Here is a 17492-nt window from a genome sequence, read left to right as displayed (position 1 = left end):
TAAAGAACCAATTATCAAGTCTTGTCTCGTCGTGCCCCCCCCCCTCCCCCCCCCCCCCCCAGTGTCGCTGGGCCTCGGAGGCCTGGACTTTGTGCTCGGCTGCATCCTGGGCGCCCAGACCTACTACGCCAACTGGCAGGCGCTGCTCGGACGCCTCTGCTTCATCGACCGCCTGCTGCTCGAGTTCCCCACCGAGTTCTACCCCCACGTGCTCGCAGAGGGCGAGGGGGGCGCAGAGGGCATCGCCCTGGACAGGTCAGTGGGTGTGGGTGGGCTAGTGGGTGGCTGGTGTGTCATCTCAAGTCAGTCAACCCCGTGGCACCTGCTGGGTCTGTCCCGTGACCCACTGCGAGGAGGCGAGGATTCGAGATTGAACGCGACGGCCTCAAAGTGCGCCTGGCCTGTCACGGGCCCCCCGTGGTGATGTCACCATCGCTTCGTGGCAAATGGCGGGTTGTTGGTGTTGGTGTGCACGGTAGTGGTCAGCGCTACGCCGCGCTACGAACTCCGGCGACCCGAGTTCGATTCCCGCTCACGGCCACCAACAACCGGTGACGATTATCTGAACCGGTCCTGGGCCTCCCCTAGGTCGACTCGGCCTCAAATGAGTAACCTGGTGCGGTAAGTAAACAACGCCGCTGGGGAGATGAAGGTGGCCGGGCGTGGTGCTGGCCACCCACCCCTTTCGTGTGCAGTGCCAGCCTTCATAGGTCCTCGCTAACAGCACTTGCTGTAAGGGGGATCTGTGTTTGTTTTGGGGGTGGGGTGGGTGGGAGGCACGGGGGAGATGGGGGGGTGTAGTTCATCGCCCTGGACAAGTCAGAGGGGGGGGGGAGGCGGGAGTGGCGGTGGTTTGGGTTGTGGGGGGGTGGTGTGGTTGGGTGGCAGGGGGTACATTTTGGGGGGGGCATTTCCCTGCACAGGTCAGAGTGCGAGGGAAGGGGCGGTGGGAAAGGTAGGGGAGCGCTGAGTTAACGAAGGCACCACCGCCCCCCCCGCCCCCCCCACTCCGTAGGTATGACAAGCTGCTGTCCCTGCTGAACTTCACGCTCAAGTCGCTGGACAGCTCCCACTCGGTGGTGGGGAAGGTGTCGGGCCGCGTCGTGCTGGGCGCCGCACGCATGGTGGCGCAGGTGCCACACGTCTACCAGCGGCTCGTCGAGATGCTCGGCGAGACGGGCAGCCACCCGCACCAGCAGCAGCAGGGCCAGCAGCAGCAGCACGTGCACTACCACCCGCAGCTCCAGCTGCAGATGCAGCAGCCGTTCTTCCAGCTGCACAACGCGCCGCCGCACCACCACGACGCGAGCACGGCGCGCCTGCAGCGCCGACTGCTGAGCCTGGCGGAGGAGATGGGCGTCCTCGACTGCATTCAGGTGTGTGTGTGCGTGCGTGTGTGTGTGCCTGCGTGTGTGCGTGCCTGTACAGGTAAGATTTCCATTGGTGAGCTCCTCCGGCAGGCAAGGCTGCGTTGGCTGGGTCATGTAGCCCGCATGCCCAGCCACCGCATGCCCCAAGCAGCTTCTGTTTGACCGCATAGAGGGGGCTAAACGGGCACAGCACGGGCTGGAGAAGAGATGGAGCTGATGCTATGTAGACTTGCCGAAGACTGGTACTAGGGGTGTCAAGATCGGCCTCTGTGGAGGAGGCCGATCTTGACGGCACCTGCCGGGTCTGTCCCAAGACCTCATGTCAGCGAACCTTCCACACTTCACGTGTCACTTCATGTCGAATGGCGGGTGTTGGTACAGGATTTGTCCCGGCAGTTTGTTAATGCTGCTACACAGAGGGTGGGTGGGGCAGGGGGAAGATTTAAGATTTCTCCAGGATAAATAAAATATTTGGATTTTTATTTACGATGTCGTTCGCCGAACGGAACGCGTCGCTAGCGCCACCGGATTAATAACCCTCCACCGCTCACCCCCCCCCCCCCCCGCAGGCTCGTGACGACGCGGGCGACGGGCGATTCGAAGGCTTCGTCGAGCCGTCGGCCCCCCACAACTCCCCCGCGGGCACCGCCCGCTCCACCCCCACCGCCTCCCTCCGCAGCGGGGGGGGCGGCGGTGGGGGGGGGCCTCCCCCCACCGCCACTCCCTCCTCCCGCGCCCTTCGCGCCGGAGACGGCCTCCGGGCTGCTCTTCTACGACACGGCCATGCCCACGGCGTCGGGCGCCGTCACCAGGAACGCCGCGGTTGCTTCGGCGTCGTCGTCGGCGGCGGCGGCGTCCGCCCCCCGGGCCACCCCCAAAGACGTCAAAGCGCGGGACGGCAAGCCCGGCGCGCTGGGCGCGGCGCCGGTCGCTCTCGCCACGGCCGGCGCCGACGCACCGGCCTTGGCGAGCGCCGTGGGGCAGCCGCCGTCGTCTGTCGCGGGGGGTGGCGTCCCCAAGACTCATCAGCCGCCGGTAGCGGCGGGAGCAGCAGGTGGCGCCAGCGCTCCGTGCGGTTACTCCGGCCAGCACGGCACAAGGACTCAACCGCAGCAGCAGCAGCAGCAGCACGTGGATAGGAGCGCCGGCACGCTCGCAAAGACGGACAGGTCTGCCGGCGCCGTGCTACCACCGGCGCCCGGCGACGCTCACTGCGGCCCGGCCTCGGTGAGAAACAAGCCGGCGGCGGCGGCGACGCCGTCGGTCAAGCACGACGGCGGCGGCGCTGCGGCAGCGGCAGCGGCGTCGTACCCCAGCCTGGTGCCGTTTTCCGAAACCGGCGGCGGCGGAGGAGCCGACGAGAAAGGCGCTGGCGCAGCCAGGCCGGCCGCGGACTGGCACGGTGGCTCGCAGGCGGCGGGCGAGACGAGGGGGCGGGCGCCGGGCGCCGGCAAGCAGACGGCGGGGGGGGTCGGCGACGGCGTCGTCGGGGTGGAAGGACGTCGGCAGGCCGGGAGCGGCGCCGGGCGCCAGGCCCCAGCCGCCGCCCCTCGCCGTGAAGCCGCACATCGAGCGCGGCTCTCCCGAGCGGCAGAAGAGGCCGAGCGCGTCGCAGCCCCGGCAGCAGCAGCCGCAGAGCCAGGGGGGCGCCGGCGGCACCGCTCACCGGGCGGCGTCGGTGGCGCCGCTCGCCGCCAAAGAGGAACGACCGGGCGAGCCGGAGGGCCACGGCAGGGACTCGCGGTCGGCGCCGGTGCCGGAGACCGCGTCCCGGCAGGCATCCGGGCGCAAGTGCAAAGAGCGCGGCGGCAAACGCAGGGACCCGAAGGAGCCTGCGGGCAAGGAGCCCCGTGGCGCCGGCGTTACCGGCGCCGGTGGCGGCGTCGGTTCGTGGCTGCAGAACGGTGTCGGCGGGATGTCGCCGGGGCAGGGACGGGTGCAGCGGCGCGACGACGACGACGATGGTGACGACGGTGGGGAGCAGGAGGAGGACTCGGAGACGGTGCGTTTGGGTGCCGGCGACGATCGTCACGGCGTGACGTTCCACTCCGAGGTCGCCATGACGATGAGCCCGGACGGCGGGGCGGAGCCGGGAGACTCGTACCGCGAGGAGGTGAGGCCGGTTAAACGGTTCGTCATCGCTGAATGTTTACCGCGGGGACCACAAATAATTGATATAAAACACAAACCCCACTCACTCACTCTGTAGAACAGGGGGAGATCACACAAACCCCACTCACTCACTCTGTAGAACAGGGGGAGATCACACAAACTCCACTCACTCACTCTGTAGAACAGGGGGAGATCACACAAACTCCACTCACTCACTCTGTAGAACAGGGGGAGATCACACAAACTCCACTCACTCACTCTGTAGAACAGGGGGAGATCACACAAACTCCACTCACTCAGACTGTAGAACAGGGGGAGATCACACAAACCCCACTCACTCTCACCCGGCAGAACACGGGGAGATGATACAAACTCCACTCACTCAGACTGTAGAACAGGGGGAGATCACACAAACTCCACTCACTCAGACTGTAGAACAGGGAGAGATCACACAAACCCCACTCACTCTCACCCGGCAGAACACGGGGAGATGATACAAACTCCACTCACTCAGACTGTAGAACAGGGGGAGATCACACAAACTCCACTCACTCAGACTGTAGAACAGGGAGAGATCACACAAACCCCACTCACTCTCACCCGGCAGAACACGGGGAGATGATACAAACTCCACTGACTCAGACTGTAGAACAGGGAGAGATCACACAAACCCCACTCACTCTCACCCGGCAGAACACGGGGAGATGATACAAACTCCACTGACTCAGACTGTAGAACAGGGGGAGATCACACAAACTCCACTCACTCTCACCCGGCAGAACACGGGGAGATGATACAAACTCCACTCACTCAGACTGTAGAACAGGGAGAGATCACACAAACCCCACTCACTCTCACCCGGCAGAACACGGGGAGATGATACAAACTCCACTCACTCAGACTGTAGAACAGGGGGAGATCACACAAACTCCACTCACTCACTCTGTAGAACAGGGAGAGATCACACAAACCCCACTCACTCTCACCCGGCAGAACACGGGGAGATGATACAAACTCCACTCACTCAGACTGTAGAACAGGGGGAGATCACACAAACTCCACTCACTCAGACTGTAGAACAGGGAGAGATCACACAAACCCCACTCACTCTCACCCGGCAGAACACGGGGAGATGATACAAACTCCACTGACTCAGACTGTAGAACAGGGAGAGATCACACAAACCCCACTCACTCTCACCCGGCAGAACACGGGGAGATGATACAAACTCCACTGACTCAGACTGTAGAACAGGGGGAGATCACACAAACTCCACTCACTCTCACCCGGCAGAACACGGGGAGATGATACAAACTCCACTCACTCAGACTGTAGAACAGGGAGAGATCACACAAACCCCACTCACTCTCACCCGGCAGAACACGGGGAGATGATACAAACTCCACTCACTCAGACTGTAGAACAGGGGGAGATCACACAAACTCCACTCACTCACTCTGTAGAACAGGGAGAGATCACACAAACCCCACTCACTCTCACCCGGCAGAACACGGGGAGATGATACAAACTCCACTCACTCAGACTGTAGAACAGGGGGAGATCACACAAACTCCACTCACTCACTCTGTAGAACAGGGGGAGATCACACAAACTCCACTCACTCACTGTAGAACAGGGAGAGATCACACAAACCCCACTCACTCTCACCCGGCAGAACACGGGGAGATGATACAAACTCCACTGACTCAGACTGTAGAACAGGGAGAGATCACACAAACCCCACTCACTCTCACCCGGCAGAACACGGGGAGATGATACAAACTCCACTGACTCAGACTGTAGAACAGGGGGAGATCACACAAACTCCACTCACTCTCACCCGGCAGAACACGGGGAGATGATACAAACTCCACTGACTCAGACTGTAGAACAGGGAGAGATCACACAAACCCCACTCACTCTCACCCGGCAGAACACGGGGAGATGATACAAACTCCACTGACTCAGACTGTAGAACAGGGGGAGATCACACAAACTCCACTCACTCTCACCCGGCAGAACACGGGGAGATGATACAAACTCCACTCACTCAGACTGTAGAACAGGGAGAGATCACACAAACCCCACTCACTCTCACCCGGCAGAACACGGGGAGATGATACAAACTCCACTCACTCAGACTGTAGAACAGGGGGAGATCACACAAACTCCACTCACTCACTCTGTAGAACAGGGGGAGATCACACAAACTCCACTCACTCACTGTAGAACAGGGAGAGATCACACAAACCCCACTCACTCTCACCCGGCAGAACACGGGGAGATGATACAAACTCCACTCACTCGGACTGTAGAACAGGGGGAGATCACACAAACTCCACTCACTCACTCTGTAGAACAGGGGGAGATCACACAAACTCCACTCACTCACTCTGTAGAACAGGGGGAGATCACACAAACTCCACTCACTCACTCTGTAGAACAGGGGGAGATCACACAAACTCCACTCACTCACTCTGTAGAACAGTGGGAGATCACTCAAACTCCACTCACTCACTCTGTAGAACAGGGGGAGATCACACAAACTCCACTCACTCTCACCCGGCAGAACACGGGGAGATGATACAAACTCCACTCACTCAGACTGTAGAACAGGGGGAGATCACACAAACTCCACTCACTCAGACTGTAGAACAGGGGGAGATCACACAAACTCCACTCACTCACTCTGTAGAACAGGGGGAGATCACACAAACTCCACTCACTCAGACTGTAGAACAGGGGGAGATCACACAAACTCCACTCACTCAGACTGTAGAACAGGGGGAGATCACACAAACTCCACTCACTCAGACTGTAGAACAGGGGGAGATCACACAAACTCCACTCACTCACTCTGTAGAACAGGGGGAGATCATACAAACTCCACTCCCTCACCTGGCAGAACACGGGGAGATGATACGCTCTCCCGCATGGCCTTGTGGGAGCGTCGATACCGATAAAGTTAACTTATTTTCGGTTTTTTTTCCAGTTTCTTTTGACGATGTACACGTACCTACGTTTTGATTATGTACATGCACGATTGAAAACTAATTTGTAAAGAAATGAGTTTTCTAAAGAAATGAGTTTTCGACCTTGATGAATTCACCGTGCATAGCTCCCAGTCGCTTCCTAACATCGGAAGGAAGAGCGTTCCAGACGGCCGCAGAAGCGCATCTTGAAAGCGCGCGATGCGGCGACCCGTTTTTGTTCGATGGCTGACGATTACGACGATGATGGCAACGACGATGGTGACGATGATGATAGTGACGATGATGATAGTGACGACGACGATGACGGCGACGATGACGATGGTGACGATGATGATGATGACGATGGTGACGATGACGATGGTGACGATGATGATAGTGACGATGACGATGGTGACGATGACGATGGTGACGATGATGATAGTGACGATGACGATGGTGACGATGACGATGGTGACGATGACGATGGTGACGATGATGATAGTGACGATGATGATAGTGACGATGACGATGGTGACGACGACGATGCCGATGACGATGATAATAGTGACGATGATGATGGTGACGATGACGATGGTGACGACGACGATGACGGCGACGATGACGATGGTGACGATGACGATGGTGACGATGACGATGGTGACGATGACGGCGACGGTGACGATGACGATGGTGACGATGACGATGGTGACGATGACGATGGTGACGGTGACGATGACGATGGTGACGATGACGATGGTGACGACGACGATGACGGCGACGGTGACTATGACGATGGTGACGATGACGATGGTGACGATGACGATGGTGACGATGACGATGGTGACGATGACGATGGTGACGATGTTGATGGTGACGATGACGATGGTGACGATGACGATGGTGACGATGACGATGGTGACGATGACGATGGTGACGATGACGATGGTGACGATGTTGATGGTGACGATGTTGATGGTGACGATGACGATGGTGACGATGACGATGGTGACGATGACGATGGTGACGATGACGATGGTGACGATGACGATGGTGACGATGACGATGGTGACGATGACGATGGTGACGATGACGATGGTGACGATGGCGATGGTGACGACGGCGATGGTGACGACGGCGATGGTGACGACGGCGATGGTGACAATGATGGCGACGGTGGCGACGGTGATGGCAACGACGATGGTGACGATGATGGCAACGACGATGCGGCGCAGGTGGAACGGGACCAGCTGTGCAAGGAGAAGGTGGAGCAGGAGGAGGAGGAGGCGCTGGCGATCGTCATGGCCATGTCGGCGTCGCAGGACGCGCTGCCCGTCATCCCGCAGCTGCGGCCCGTGGGCACCCTGGACATCATCCTCGTGCAGACCGATGTGAGGGCTACCCCCCACCTCACCCCTGCCCCCCCCCCCCCCAACGCGATGGATACCAGCCGCTTCGTCAAGCTATCATTGGGCCAGCTCGCTTATGGGGGGGGCCTTACCTGGCCAAAACCAAAAACCCCCAAAATACATTTTGAACACCCACTTACCGAAATGCCTCGCCGATGCTGTGCCGTTCCCATGTCCACCGGCGCTCGTTGGGCTCGTGAACAGCGCCGGCTAAGGGCGCGCTTGCAAACGTCTGTTGAGTCGCGTCGCGTTTGCGCGCTTGGCTACGTACGGTGACGGTGCGCGAAGTTCAACATTCACAACGACAAAGATCCCCCGTGTAGCCTCTAGCAGACTGTCGGGGCAAGTGCTGTTAGCGAGCACTTATGAAGGAGACAAAGACAAAGATCCCCCGTGTAGCCTCTAGCAGGCTGTCGGGGCAAGTGCTGTTAGCGAGCACTTATGAAGGAGACAAAGACAAAGATCCCCCGTGTAGCCTCTAGCAGACTGGACTGTTGGGGCAAGTTCTGTTAGCGAGCATCTATGAGGGCCGGCACTGTGGCACACGAGGGGGTGGGTGGCCAGCACCACGCCTGGCCGCCTTTGTTTCCCTAGTGGCGATGTTTACTACACGCCGCACCAGGTACTCATTTGAGATCGACTCGACCTAGGGGAGGATGAGTTCAGATAATCGTCACTGGTGTTGGCCGTGAGCGGGAATGTAACTCGGGTCACCGGGTTCGTGGCGCAGGGGCGCTAACCACTCTACTACCGCTCCCCACATCACACACGTACACACACACACGTACACACAGCAGGGGATGGAGAAGATCCCAGGCCACGGCAAGGCCCGTCAGCCGTACCGGGAGGGCGCCGAGTGGTTCAAGGGCCAGCAGATCGGCATGGGGGCCTTCTCCTCCTGCTTCCAGGCACAGGACGTTGGCACCGGCACGCTCATGGCCGTCAAACAGGTACACAGGGCGACGATGATGATGGTGGTGATGATGGAGATGACCACGATGGTGATGATGATGATCACGATGATGAGCGCTGTGGACACACGTGGTGTGGCGCAGGTGGAGCGGCACCAGCCGTTCAAGGAGTGCTGCGAGAGACTTGCGCGCACACGCAGATAAAGTTCCGCTCCCCCTGTATAGCCTTAACGGACTGTTAAGTAAAGTGCCGTTATAGACGCATTTCTCTTCTACGACGTAAGTGCGCAACGCTGCCTTCGTTAGGCGCTGGTATCCTCATATTGTATCACTCCGATTAGCACGGGCGGCCTGCGTACGGTGCGAATCAAGTTCAACGCACCTAAACGTGCGTGCGTGCGTATGTGCGCGTGCCAGGTGACGTACGTGCGCAACACGGCGTCGGAGCAGGAGGAGGTGGTGCAGACGCTGCGCGAGGAGATCCGCCTCATGAGCCGGCTGGACCACCCGCACATCGTGCGCATGCTGGGTGCCACATGCGAGAAGAGCAACTACAACCTCTTCATCGAGTGGATGGCCGGTGGGCAGCAACTTGCAAAAAATTGAAATATATAAACTAATACTACCCCAGATAAAAGGCCCCGTTCTCCTGAGCTGCCGCTATATACACACGCACAGGGACTCCGCGACTTACAAACATTCAGAGATACGAACAAATCCTGGTCCGTATTTGCAGTTGCCTGTTGGGAACCGAGAGATGTAAGCTCAACCGCCGGCGCAATAGATGGCGGTGGTGGTTTTCCGGTGTCATTACCCAGCATTTCCCTGCCTTGGGGTCACCGCCATCGTCTCCTGTTGTTGTGTTGTGGCTATTCACCAACATCATCAACCCCCGTCGTGTCTCGGAAGCGTAGCAGTGGTGAAAGTGTTGAGGGTGGTAGTAAGAAGAGCCAGTGGCATCTACATCTACAGGAGATGATACAACTTTTAAAGAGAGACACGCAAACTTCAGATATACGGCGGCAGGCATTGTCAGCGTCGGGATCGAAGCCACAACCGCCTGCGTACCAGGCGAGGTAGTCAACATCTCACCACAGGGAGAGAGAGAGACACGCAGACTCCAATTATACAGCAGCAGGCATCAGGGTCAGGATTGAACCCACGACCTCCTGTATACCAGGCGAGGTGGTTAACATCTCACCACCCCTTGCCGTGAACCCACGACACTCATTCACCTCCCTCGCCCCTCCACTTAGGCCTCGACAAGGTAAGGTAAAAGGTAAAAACAACGAGCCTACCTTTACCCTACCTTTTACCTTACCACAATACAATCACTCTACCCTTACCTTTTACCCTTTAGCAAGGTAAGCTGAAAGGTACAAGGTCGAAAGCAACGAGCCTACCTTTACCCCACCTTTTACCCCTTACCCCATACAAATTACCCGATCACAGGGTAATTCCTGGGGTACTACTACACATGAACAAGGTTTATAACAGGTAAATGTGAGGTAGAGTGCTTTGTTCATATAGAATACTCTCGATGATTCCAATTTTAAATGGGGGCCACGGACTGCGCCACGTAGCTTTTAGCGAGCGGTAAACAAGGTGTTTACCGGATAATTCTTCCGTGCTACCGTTACCCTACCATTTACCTTACCCCTTGGCATGTTGACACCTTGACCTATTTACCCGGTAAAAAGGGTAAATGACCTTACCTTGCCGTGGCCTACCTCCGCTCCTTCCGGGCCCCTAACCCCTCGTGGCACTGCCCCTGCCGTCTACTTGGCACCCCTCCCGAGGAGCACGGTTGGCTACGTGGGGTGCGAAAGAAGTTCAACATACGTCCATGCATTCGTCAACTCACACAGGGGACCCATGGACTCGCACACGGCGTCACACGGCGCTTTCAGATGCACTTCTGCGGCCGTCTGGAATGCCCTTCCTTACGACATGAGGAAGCCACTGAGAGATATAGCCACTTTTAAATCATCATCATTTAGATTGACAAACTCATTTCTTTAGAGGTGCTTTGTGTGTTTAGTTTGTTGGCCTTCCCCCCCGCACCTCCCGATTTAGCACGGTTAGCTACGTACGGTGCGAAAGAAGTTCAATATACACACATAAAACGATCTCGAGGCTACACGGGCGGCCAGAATAAAAAAACTGACCGCGAAACAATGGGGGGGGGGGGGCAGCATTGTTGTGCCATTGTGTTTTGTGTGCGCAAATTTAGTTTTTGTTTGTTATCCTGTACAAATTATAACGGCCCAACGCACTTTTTTTTATTCTCAGATTTTGTTTGTTCCTTATTACCCCCCTGCCTCAATCAGCCCTCCGCTGCATTGTGTTGTTGTTGTGGTGGACGTGGCCCAGAAGTTATGGATTAAATTATCTATGTGGAGCGCCACGGTGGCTAGGAGATCTGAACTCCCTCGCCTGGTATGCAAGAGGTCGTGGGTTCGATCCCGACCCTGCCGACGCCTACTGCTGTATATTTGGAGTTTGCGTGTCTCTCTCTCTCTCTCTCTCCCCGTGGTCGGTTTGTTTCCCTCCACATTTTTAAACAACGTCCACGCGATGATGATAAGCCCCACTTGGTTAAGCTATCATCTGTGGCCAGGTCGCTTCTGAAAAAGAGCTCTATAGCTCGGTGGGCTTTGCCATGGTCAAATAAAAAAATGCAACACGCATCACTCCGTACTGCGCCACCGTTCCGGTAAGCTTTGTCAAGCGCCTCTAGTGAAGGGCGGCGCGCACTCTCTACATAGACACGTAAAATCGGATGAGATTAACGCGATCTAAAACTGATCGGTTGCCCCGTATGACCCCTGTGACCGCTCTCCCCCCCCCCACGTCCGTTGGGGCATTGCAGGTGGCTCTGTGGCTCACCTGCTCAACAAGTACGGCCCCTTCAAGGAGCCCGTGTTGCTCAACTACGTGGAGCAGCTGCTGCGGGGCCTCTCCTACATCCACGAGAACCTCATCATCCACCGAGACATCAAAGGTGCCCCCCCCCCACTACCGCCACCCCCATCACTCATCCCCCCCCCCCCCATCACTCATCCCCCCCCCCCCATCACTCATCCCACCATGACCTATCCCCTGTCCCCCCTCATCCCCCCCAACACTGCCTCCCCCAACTCACCCCCTCCTCCATTTCCATCTCCCCCATCACTCATCCCCCCCACCATCCCCAATCTTGCCCCCATCCAACCATCCACCCCACCCTGCCCCACAGCTGAAATTAGACCCCTTGGTAAGACGAAAATAATTTTGTAAACATTTTTTTTTAAAGTGCTTTGTTTTTCTTTCCTATACTTTGCACTCCCCTTAAGTGTTTTTTGGTAAGTGTTTGTTGTTAGAATGTTCTGACCCCGTGCGCCCCAACAAGGAAAAGAGCTTCACAGCACATCGGATTCCTCCTCCTGCAGAATAAAATAAATATTCACATTTTGGACCCACACTTGCCGTGCTGACCCCTTGACCTGCCGCCCCCCCCCCCGCTTTCTCCTACGACCCCCACTCAACCCCCCACCTCCCCCGGCACCCCCCCTCCCCACGTAGGAGCCAACCTGCTGATCGACAGCACGGGCCAGCGGCTGAGGATTGCAGACTTTGGGGCTGCAGCCCGCCTTGCGTCCAAGGGGACGGGTGCCGGGGAGTTTCAGGGACAGCTACTGGGCACCATCGCCTTCATGGCGCCAGAGGTAGCTGCCACACACTAAACTTAACTACGATTGAACTAACGCTTCGATTGAAAGCTTTCGTGACTGCAGGGATTCATCTTCTTGGTTCTTTCGGTAAAGTCACGTAGAATGGAAATAATAAAATAATAAAAATAAAACTTAATAAAATAATTCTCACGACGTTTCGGCCACAACGCAAGCAGCCGTCCTCAGGTGAAGAACAGGTCTGAATGAATTCAGACTCTGTCTTATCGACAGACCTGTTCTTCACCTGATGGCTGCTTGCGTTGTGGCCGAAACGTCGTGAGAATTAATTTATTATGTTTTATTTTTATTATTTTATTATTTCCATTCTACGTGACTTTACCGAAAGAACCAAGAAGATGAACTAAAGCTATTGAACTAAAACTAAACTTTTTATTTTACCAGGTAAGGCCCCACGTTGGCACTATCACAAATGATAGCGCCAACGAAGTGGAAATTTATAGCAGCAGCCAAATCCTCTACAACGCGTGATGTCGATTCCTAAATGTGGAGGGGAAAACCCGGAGGGCACGGATAAAAATCCACGCTACCACCACGGGGAGAGAGAGAGAGACACGGAAACACCAAATATACAGCAGCAGGCATCGTCCGGGTCGGGATCGAACCCACGACCTCGTGTACACCAGGCGAGGTAGTTAACATCTCACCACGGGGAGAGAGAGAGATAAAGACACGCAAACACCAAATATACAGCCGCAGGCGTCAAGGTCAGGACTGAACCCACGACCTCGTGTACACCAGGCGAGGTAGTTAACATCTCACCACGGGGAGAGAGAGAGAGATACAGACACGCAAACTCCAAATATACAGCAGCAGGCATCGTCAGGGTCGGGATCGAACCCACGACCTCCTGTACACCAGGCGAAGTAGTCAACATCTCACCACGGGGAGAGAGAGACACGCAAACTCCAAATATACAGCAGCAGGCGTCGTCAGGGTCGGGATCGAACCCACGACCTCCTGACTACCAGGCGAGGTAGTCAACATCTCACCATGGTGAGGGAGAGAGAGAGAGACACGCAAACTCCAAATATACAGCCACAGGCGTCAAGGTCAGGACTGAACCCACGACCTCCTGTACACCAGGCGAAGTAGTCAACATCTCACCACGGGGAGAGAGAGACACGCAAACTCCAAATACACAGCAGCAGGCGTCGTCAGGGTCAGGATCGAACCCACGACCTCCTGTACACCAGGCGAGGTAGTTAACATCTCACCACGGGGAGAGAGAGAGAGAGACACGCAAACTCCAAATATACAGCAGCAGGCGTCGTCAGGGTCGGGATCGAACCCATGACTTCCTGACTACCAGGCGAGGTAGTCAACATCTCAGAGCCACCCTCGCACTGCCACAGGGGGGCGCCGGAACACCGAACCGGATGGGCTGGTGGCCGCACGTTTCCCTGTCTGCGCCGCTGCTAAGCGATTCAAACGAATTTTTTTTATTATTTTATTTACCTACGTACCATATACTTAACTTCTTTTGCACCGTACCATCGTCAACCGCGCTAATCGGAGGTGCGGGGAGGGGGGGAACAACAAAACAAAAGGAAGACAGTGGGGTGCATGCGTAATGTACGTTGGTTACCCTGTGAATAATAACCCAACCGTTAATGGATATCCATTGTCATTTGTAGGCGTACATTAACCAGCTCCCCCCTGGCCTTCGCACCTGATTGGTTCACGAGTGACGACATCACATTTGTCCCCCCCCCCCCCCTGTCCATATAAGAACAAAACAAGAGTAGGATGTATCCACATCTCTGGCCGTCGCATGATGCTGCTGCCCGTTGCAATTTCTGTCGAAACGTCACGCCAACTCGAATTGTAAATGCGGCGGTGGCTTTGCTCTCCGGCAAAGAAAAGAAGTTCTACATGCCTACTTTGTTTCGTGCCCCCTCCACTGCTCTCCCCCACCGCCACCACCGTGCAGGTGCTGCGTGGGCAGCAGTACGGGCGCAGCTGCGACGTGTGGAGCGTGGGCTGCGTCGTCATCGAGATGTCGGGAGCCAAGCCTCCTTGGAATGCCGAGAAGCACTCCAACCACCTGGCTCTCATCTTCAAGGTGAGGGGGAGGGCAGGGGAGTGTGAGAGGGAGGGAGCCAGGCCCCCCCCCTCCCCCCTGCAGATTGCGTACACAAAGACAAAGATCCCCCCCCCCCCCCTCACTCTGTGTATAGCCTTGACCAGACTGTTGGGGCAAGTGCTGTTAGCGAGCAGCACCTATTATTGAAGGCCGGCCACGGCACACGCGAGGGGGTGGGTGGGTAGCCGGCACCACCGCCTTGGTCCCTCACCCCAGTGGCGATGTTTACTACGCACCGCACCGGGTACTTATTTGAGGCCGAGTCGACCTAGGGGAGGCCCAGGACCGGTTCAAATAATCGCCACCGGCGTAGGTGGTGGGGGCGCGGGGTTGGTAGCTGCGCCGCCGCTAACCTCAGCGCCGCCGCCCCCCCCCTTACCCCACCGCAGATCGCGAGCGCATCCACGCCGCCCGCCATTCCAGCCCACCTGTCTCCCGGCCTGCGCGACATCGCGCTGCGCTGCCTGGAGATCCAGCCGCTGGACCGGCCGCCCACTCGGGAGCTGCTCAAACACCCGGTCTTCCGGACGTGGTGACCACTCACCACCAGCTCCACCAAACTCACTCAAGCACCTGGTCTCTTCTAGACGTGGTGACTGCCCACCACCACCACCCTCACTCAAGCACCTGGTCTCTTCTAGACGTGGAGACCGCCCACCACCACCACCCTCACTCAAGCACCTGGTCTCTTCTAGACGTGGAGACCGCTCACCACCACCACCCTCACTCAAGCACCTGGTCTCTTCTGGACGTGGAGACCGCCCACCACCACCACCCTCACTCAAGCACCTGGTCTCTTCTGGACGTGGAGACCGCCCACCACCACCACCCTCACTCAAGCACCTGGTCTCTTCTAGACGTGGAGACCACTCACCACCACCACCCTCACTCAAGCACCTGGTCTCTTCTGGACGTGGTGGCCGCTCACCACCACCACCCTCACTCAAGCACCTGGTCTCTTCTAGACGTGGTGGCCGCCCACCACCACCACCCTCACTCAAGCACCTGGTCTCTTCTGGACGTGGTGGCCGCTCACCACCACCACCCTCACTCAAGCACCTGGTCTCTTCTAGACGTGGTGGCCGCCCACCACCACCACCCTCACTCAAGCACCTGGTCTCTTCTAGACGTGGTGGCCGCTCACCAGCACCACCCTCACTCAAGCACCTGGTCTCTTCTGGACGTGGAGACCGCTCACCACCACCACCCTCACTCAAGCACCTGGTCTCTTCTGGACGTGGAGACCGCTCACCACCACCACCCTCACTCAAGCACCTGGTCTCTTTGAGACGTGGTGACCGCTCACCACCACCACCCTCACTCAAGCACCTGGTCTCTTCTGGACGTGGAGACCGCTCACCAGCACCACGCTCACTCAAACACCTGGTCTCTTCTGGACGTGGAGACCGCTCACCACCACCACCCTCACTCAAGCACCTGGTCTCTTCTGGACGTGGAGACCGCCCACCACCACCACCCTCACTCAAGCACCTGGTCTCTTCTAGACGTGGTGGCCGCCCACCACCACCACCCTCACTCAAGCACCTGGTCTCTTCTGGACGTGGAGACCGCCCACCACCACCACCCTCACTCAAGCACCTGGTCTCTTCTAGACGTGGTGGCCGCCCACCACCACCACCCTCACTCAAGCACCTGGTCTCTTCTAGACGTGGTGGCCGCCCACCACCACCACCCTCACTCAAGCACCTGGTCTCTTCTGGACGTGGAGACCGCTCACCACCACCACCCTCACTCAAGCACCTGGTCTCTTCTAGACGTGGTGGCCGCTCACCACCACCACCCTCACTCAAGCACCTGGTCTCTTCTGGACGTGAAGACCGCCCACCACCACCACGCTCACTCAAGCACCTGGTCTCTTCTGGACGTGGAGACCGCTCACCACCACCACCCTCACTCAAGCACCTGGTCTCTTCTGGACGTGGTGGCCGCCCACCACCACCACCCTCACTCAAGCACCTGGTCTCTTCTAGACGTGGTGGCCGCCCACCACCACCACCCTCACTCAAGCACCTGGTCTCTTCTGGACGTGGTGGCCGCCCACCACCACCACCACCACCCTCTCACTCAAGCACCTGGTCTCTTCTGGACGTGGTGGCCGCCCACCACCACCACCCTCTCACTCAAGCACTTGGTCTCTTCTGGACGTGGTGGCCGCCCACCACCACCACCACCCTCTCACTCAAGCACCTGGTCTCTTCTAGACGTGGAGACCGCTCACCACCACCACCCTCACTCAAGCACCTGGTCTCTTCTGGACGTGGTGGCCGCCCACCACCACCACCACCACCCTCTCACTCAAGCACCTGGTCTCTTCTGGACGTGGTGACCGCTCACCACCACCACCCTCACTCAAGCACCTGGTCTCTTCTGGACGTGGTGACCGCTCACCACCACCACCCTCACTCAAGCACCTGGTCTCTTCTGGACGTGGAGACCGCTCACCACCACCACCCTCACTCAAGCACCTGGTCTCTTCTAGACGTGGAGACCGCTCACCAGCACCACCCTCACTCAAGCACCTGGTCTCTTCTGGACGTGGAGACCGCTCACCACCACCACCCTCACTCAAGCACCTGGTCTCTTCTGGACGTGGTGGCCGCCCACCACCACCACCACCACCCTCTCACTCAAGCACCTGGTCTCTTCTAGACGTGGAGACCGCTCACCACCACCACCCTCACTCAAGCACCTGGTCTCTTCTGGACGTGGTGGCCGCCCACCACCACCACCACCACCCTCTCACTCAAGCACCTGGTCTCTTCTGGACGTGGTGACCGCTCACCACCACCACCCTCACTCAAGCACCTGGTCTCTTCTGGACGTGGAGACCGCTCACCACCACCACCCTCACTCAAGCACCTGGTCTCTTCTGGACGTGGAGAC

General features: G+C 57.7%; 1 protein-coding gene across 1 annotated transcript in view; it reads left to right on the top strand.

Moving 5' to 3' along the window:
• The window catches only part of LOC144953283 (mitogen-activated protein kinase kinase kinase 1-like), a 64973-nt gene extending 49377 nt beyond the window's left edge, over positions 1-15596 (top strand). Inside the window, 12 exon segments of the mRNA XM_078883856.1 lie at positions 63-255; positions 1016-1376; positions 1940-2058; positions 2060-2840; positions 2842-3483; positions 7687-7842; positions 8655-8810; positions 9189-9351; positions 11644-11775; positions 12336-12478; positions 14436-14567; positions 14978-15596. Coding sequence (XP_078739982.1) covers positions 63-255; positions 1016-1376; positions 1940-2058; positions 2060-2840; positions 2842-3483; positions 7687-7842; positions 8655-8810; positions 9189-9351; positions 11644-11775; positions 12336-12478; positions 14436-14567; positions 14978-15124 — 3125 coding nt within the window. The 3' untranslated portion in view covers positions 15125-15596.
• The last annotated feature ends 1896 nt before the right edge of the window (positions 15597-17492 follow it).

This window comes from Lampetra fluviatilis, chromosome 3 (assembly GCF_964198595.1).
Source record: "Lampetra fluviatilis chromosome 3, kcLamFluv1.1, whole genome shotgun sequence".
Taxonomy (NCBI): Eukaryota; Metazoa; Chordata; class Hyperoartia; order Petromyzontiformes; family Petromyzontidae; genus Lampetra; species Lampetra fluviatilis.
The sequence above is the reverse complement of the archived record's forward strand: the minus strand, read 5'-3'. Positions and strand labels throughout refer to the sequence as shown.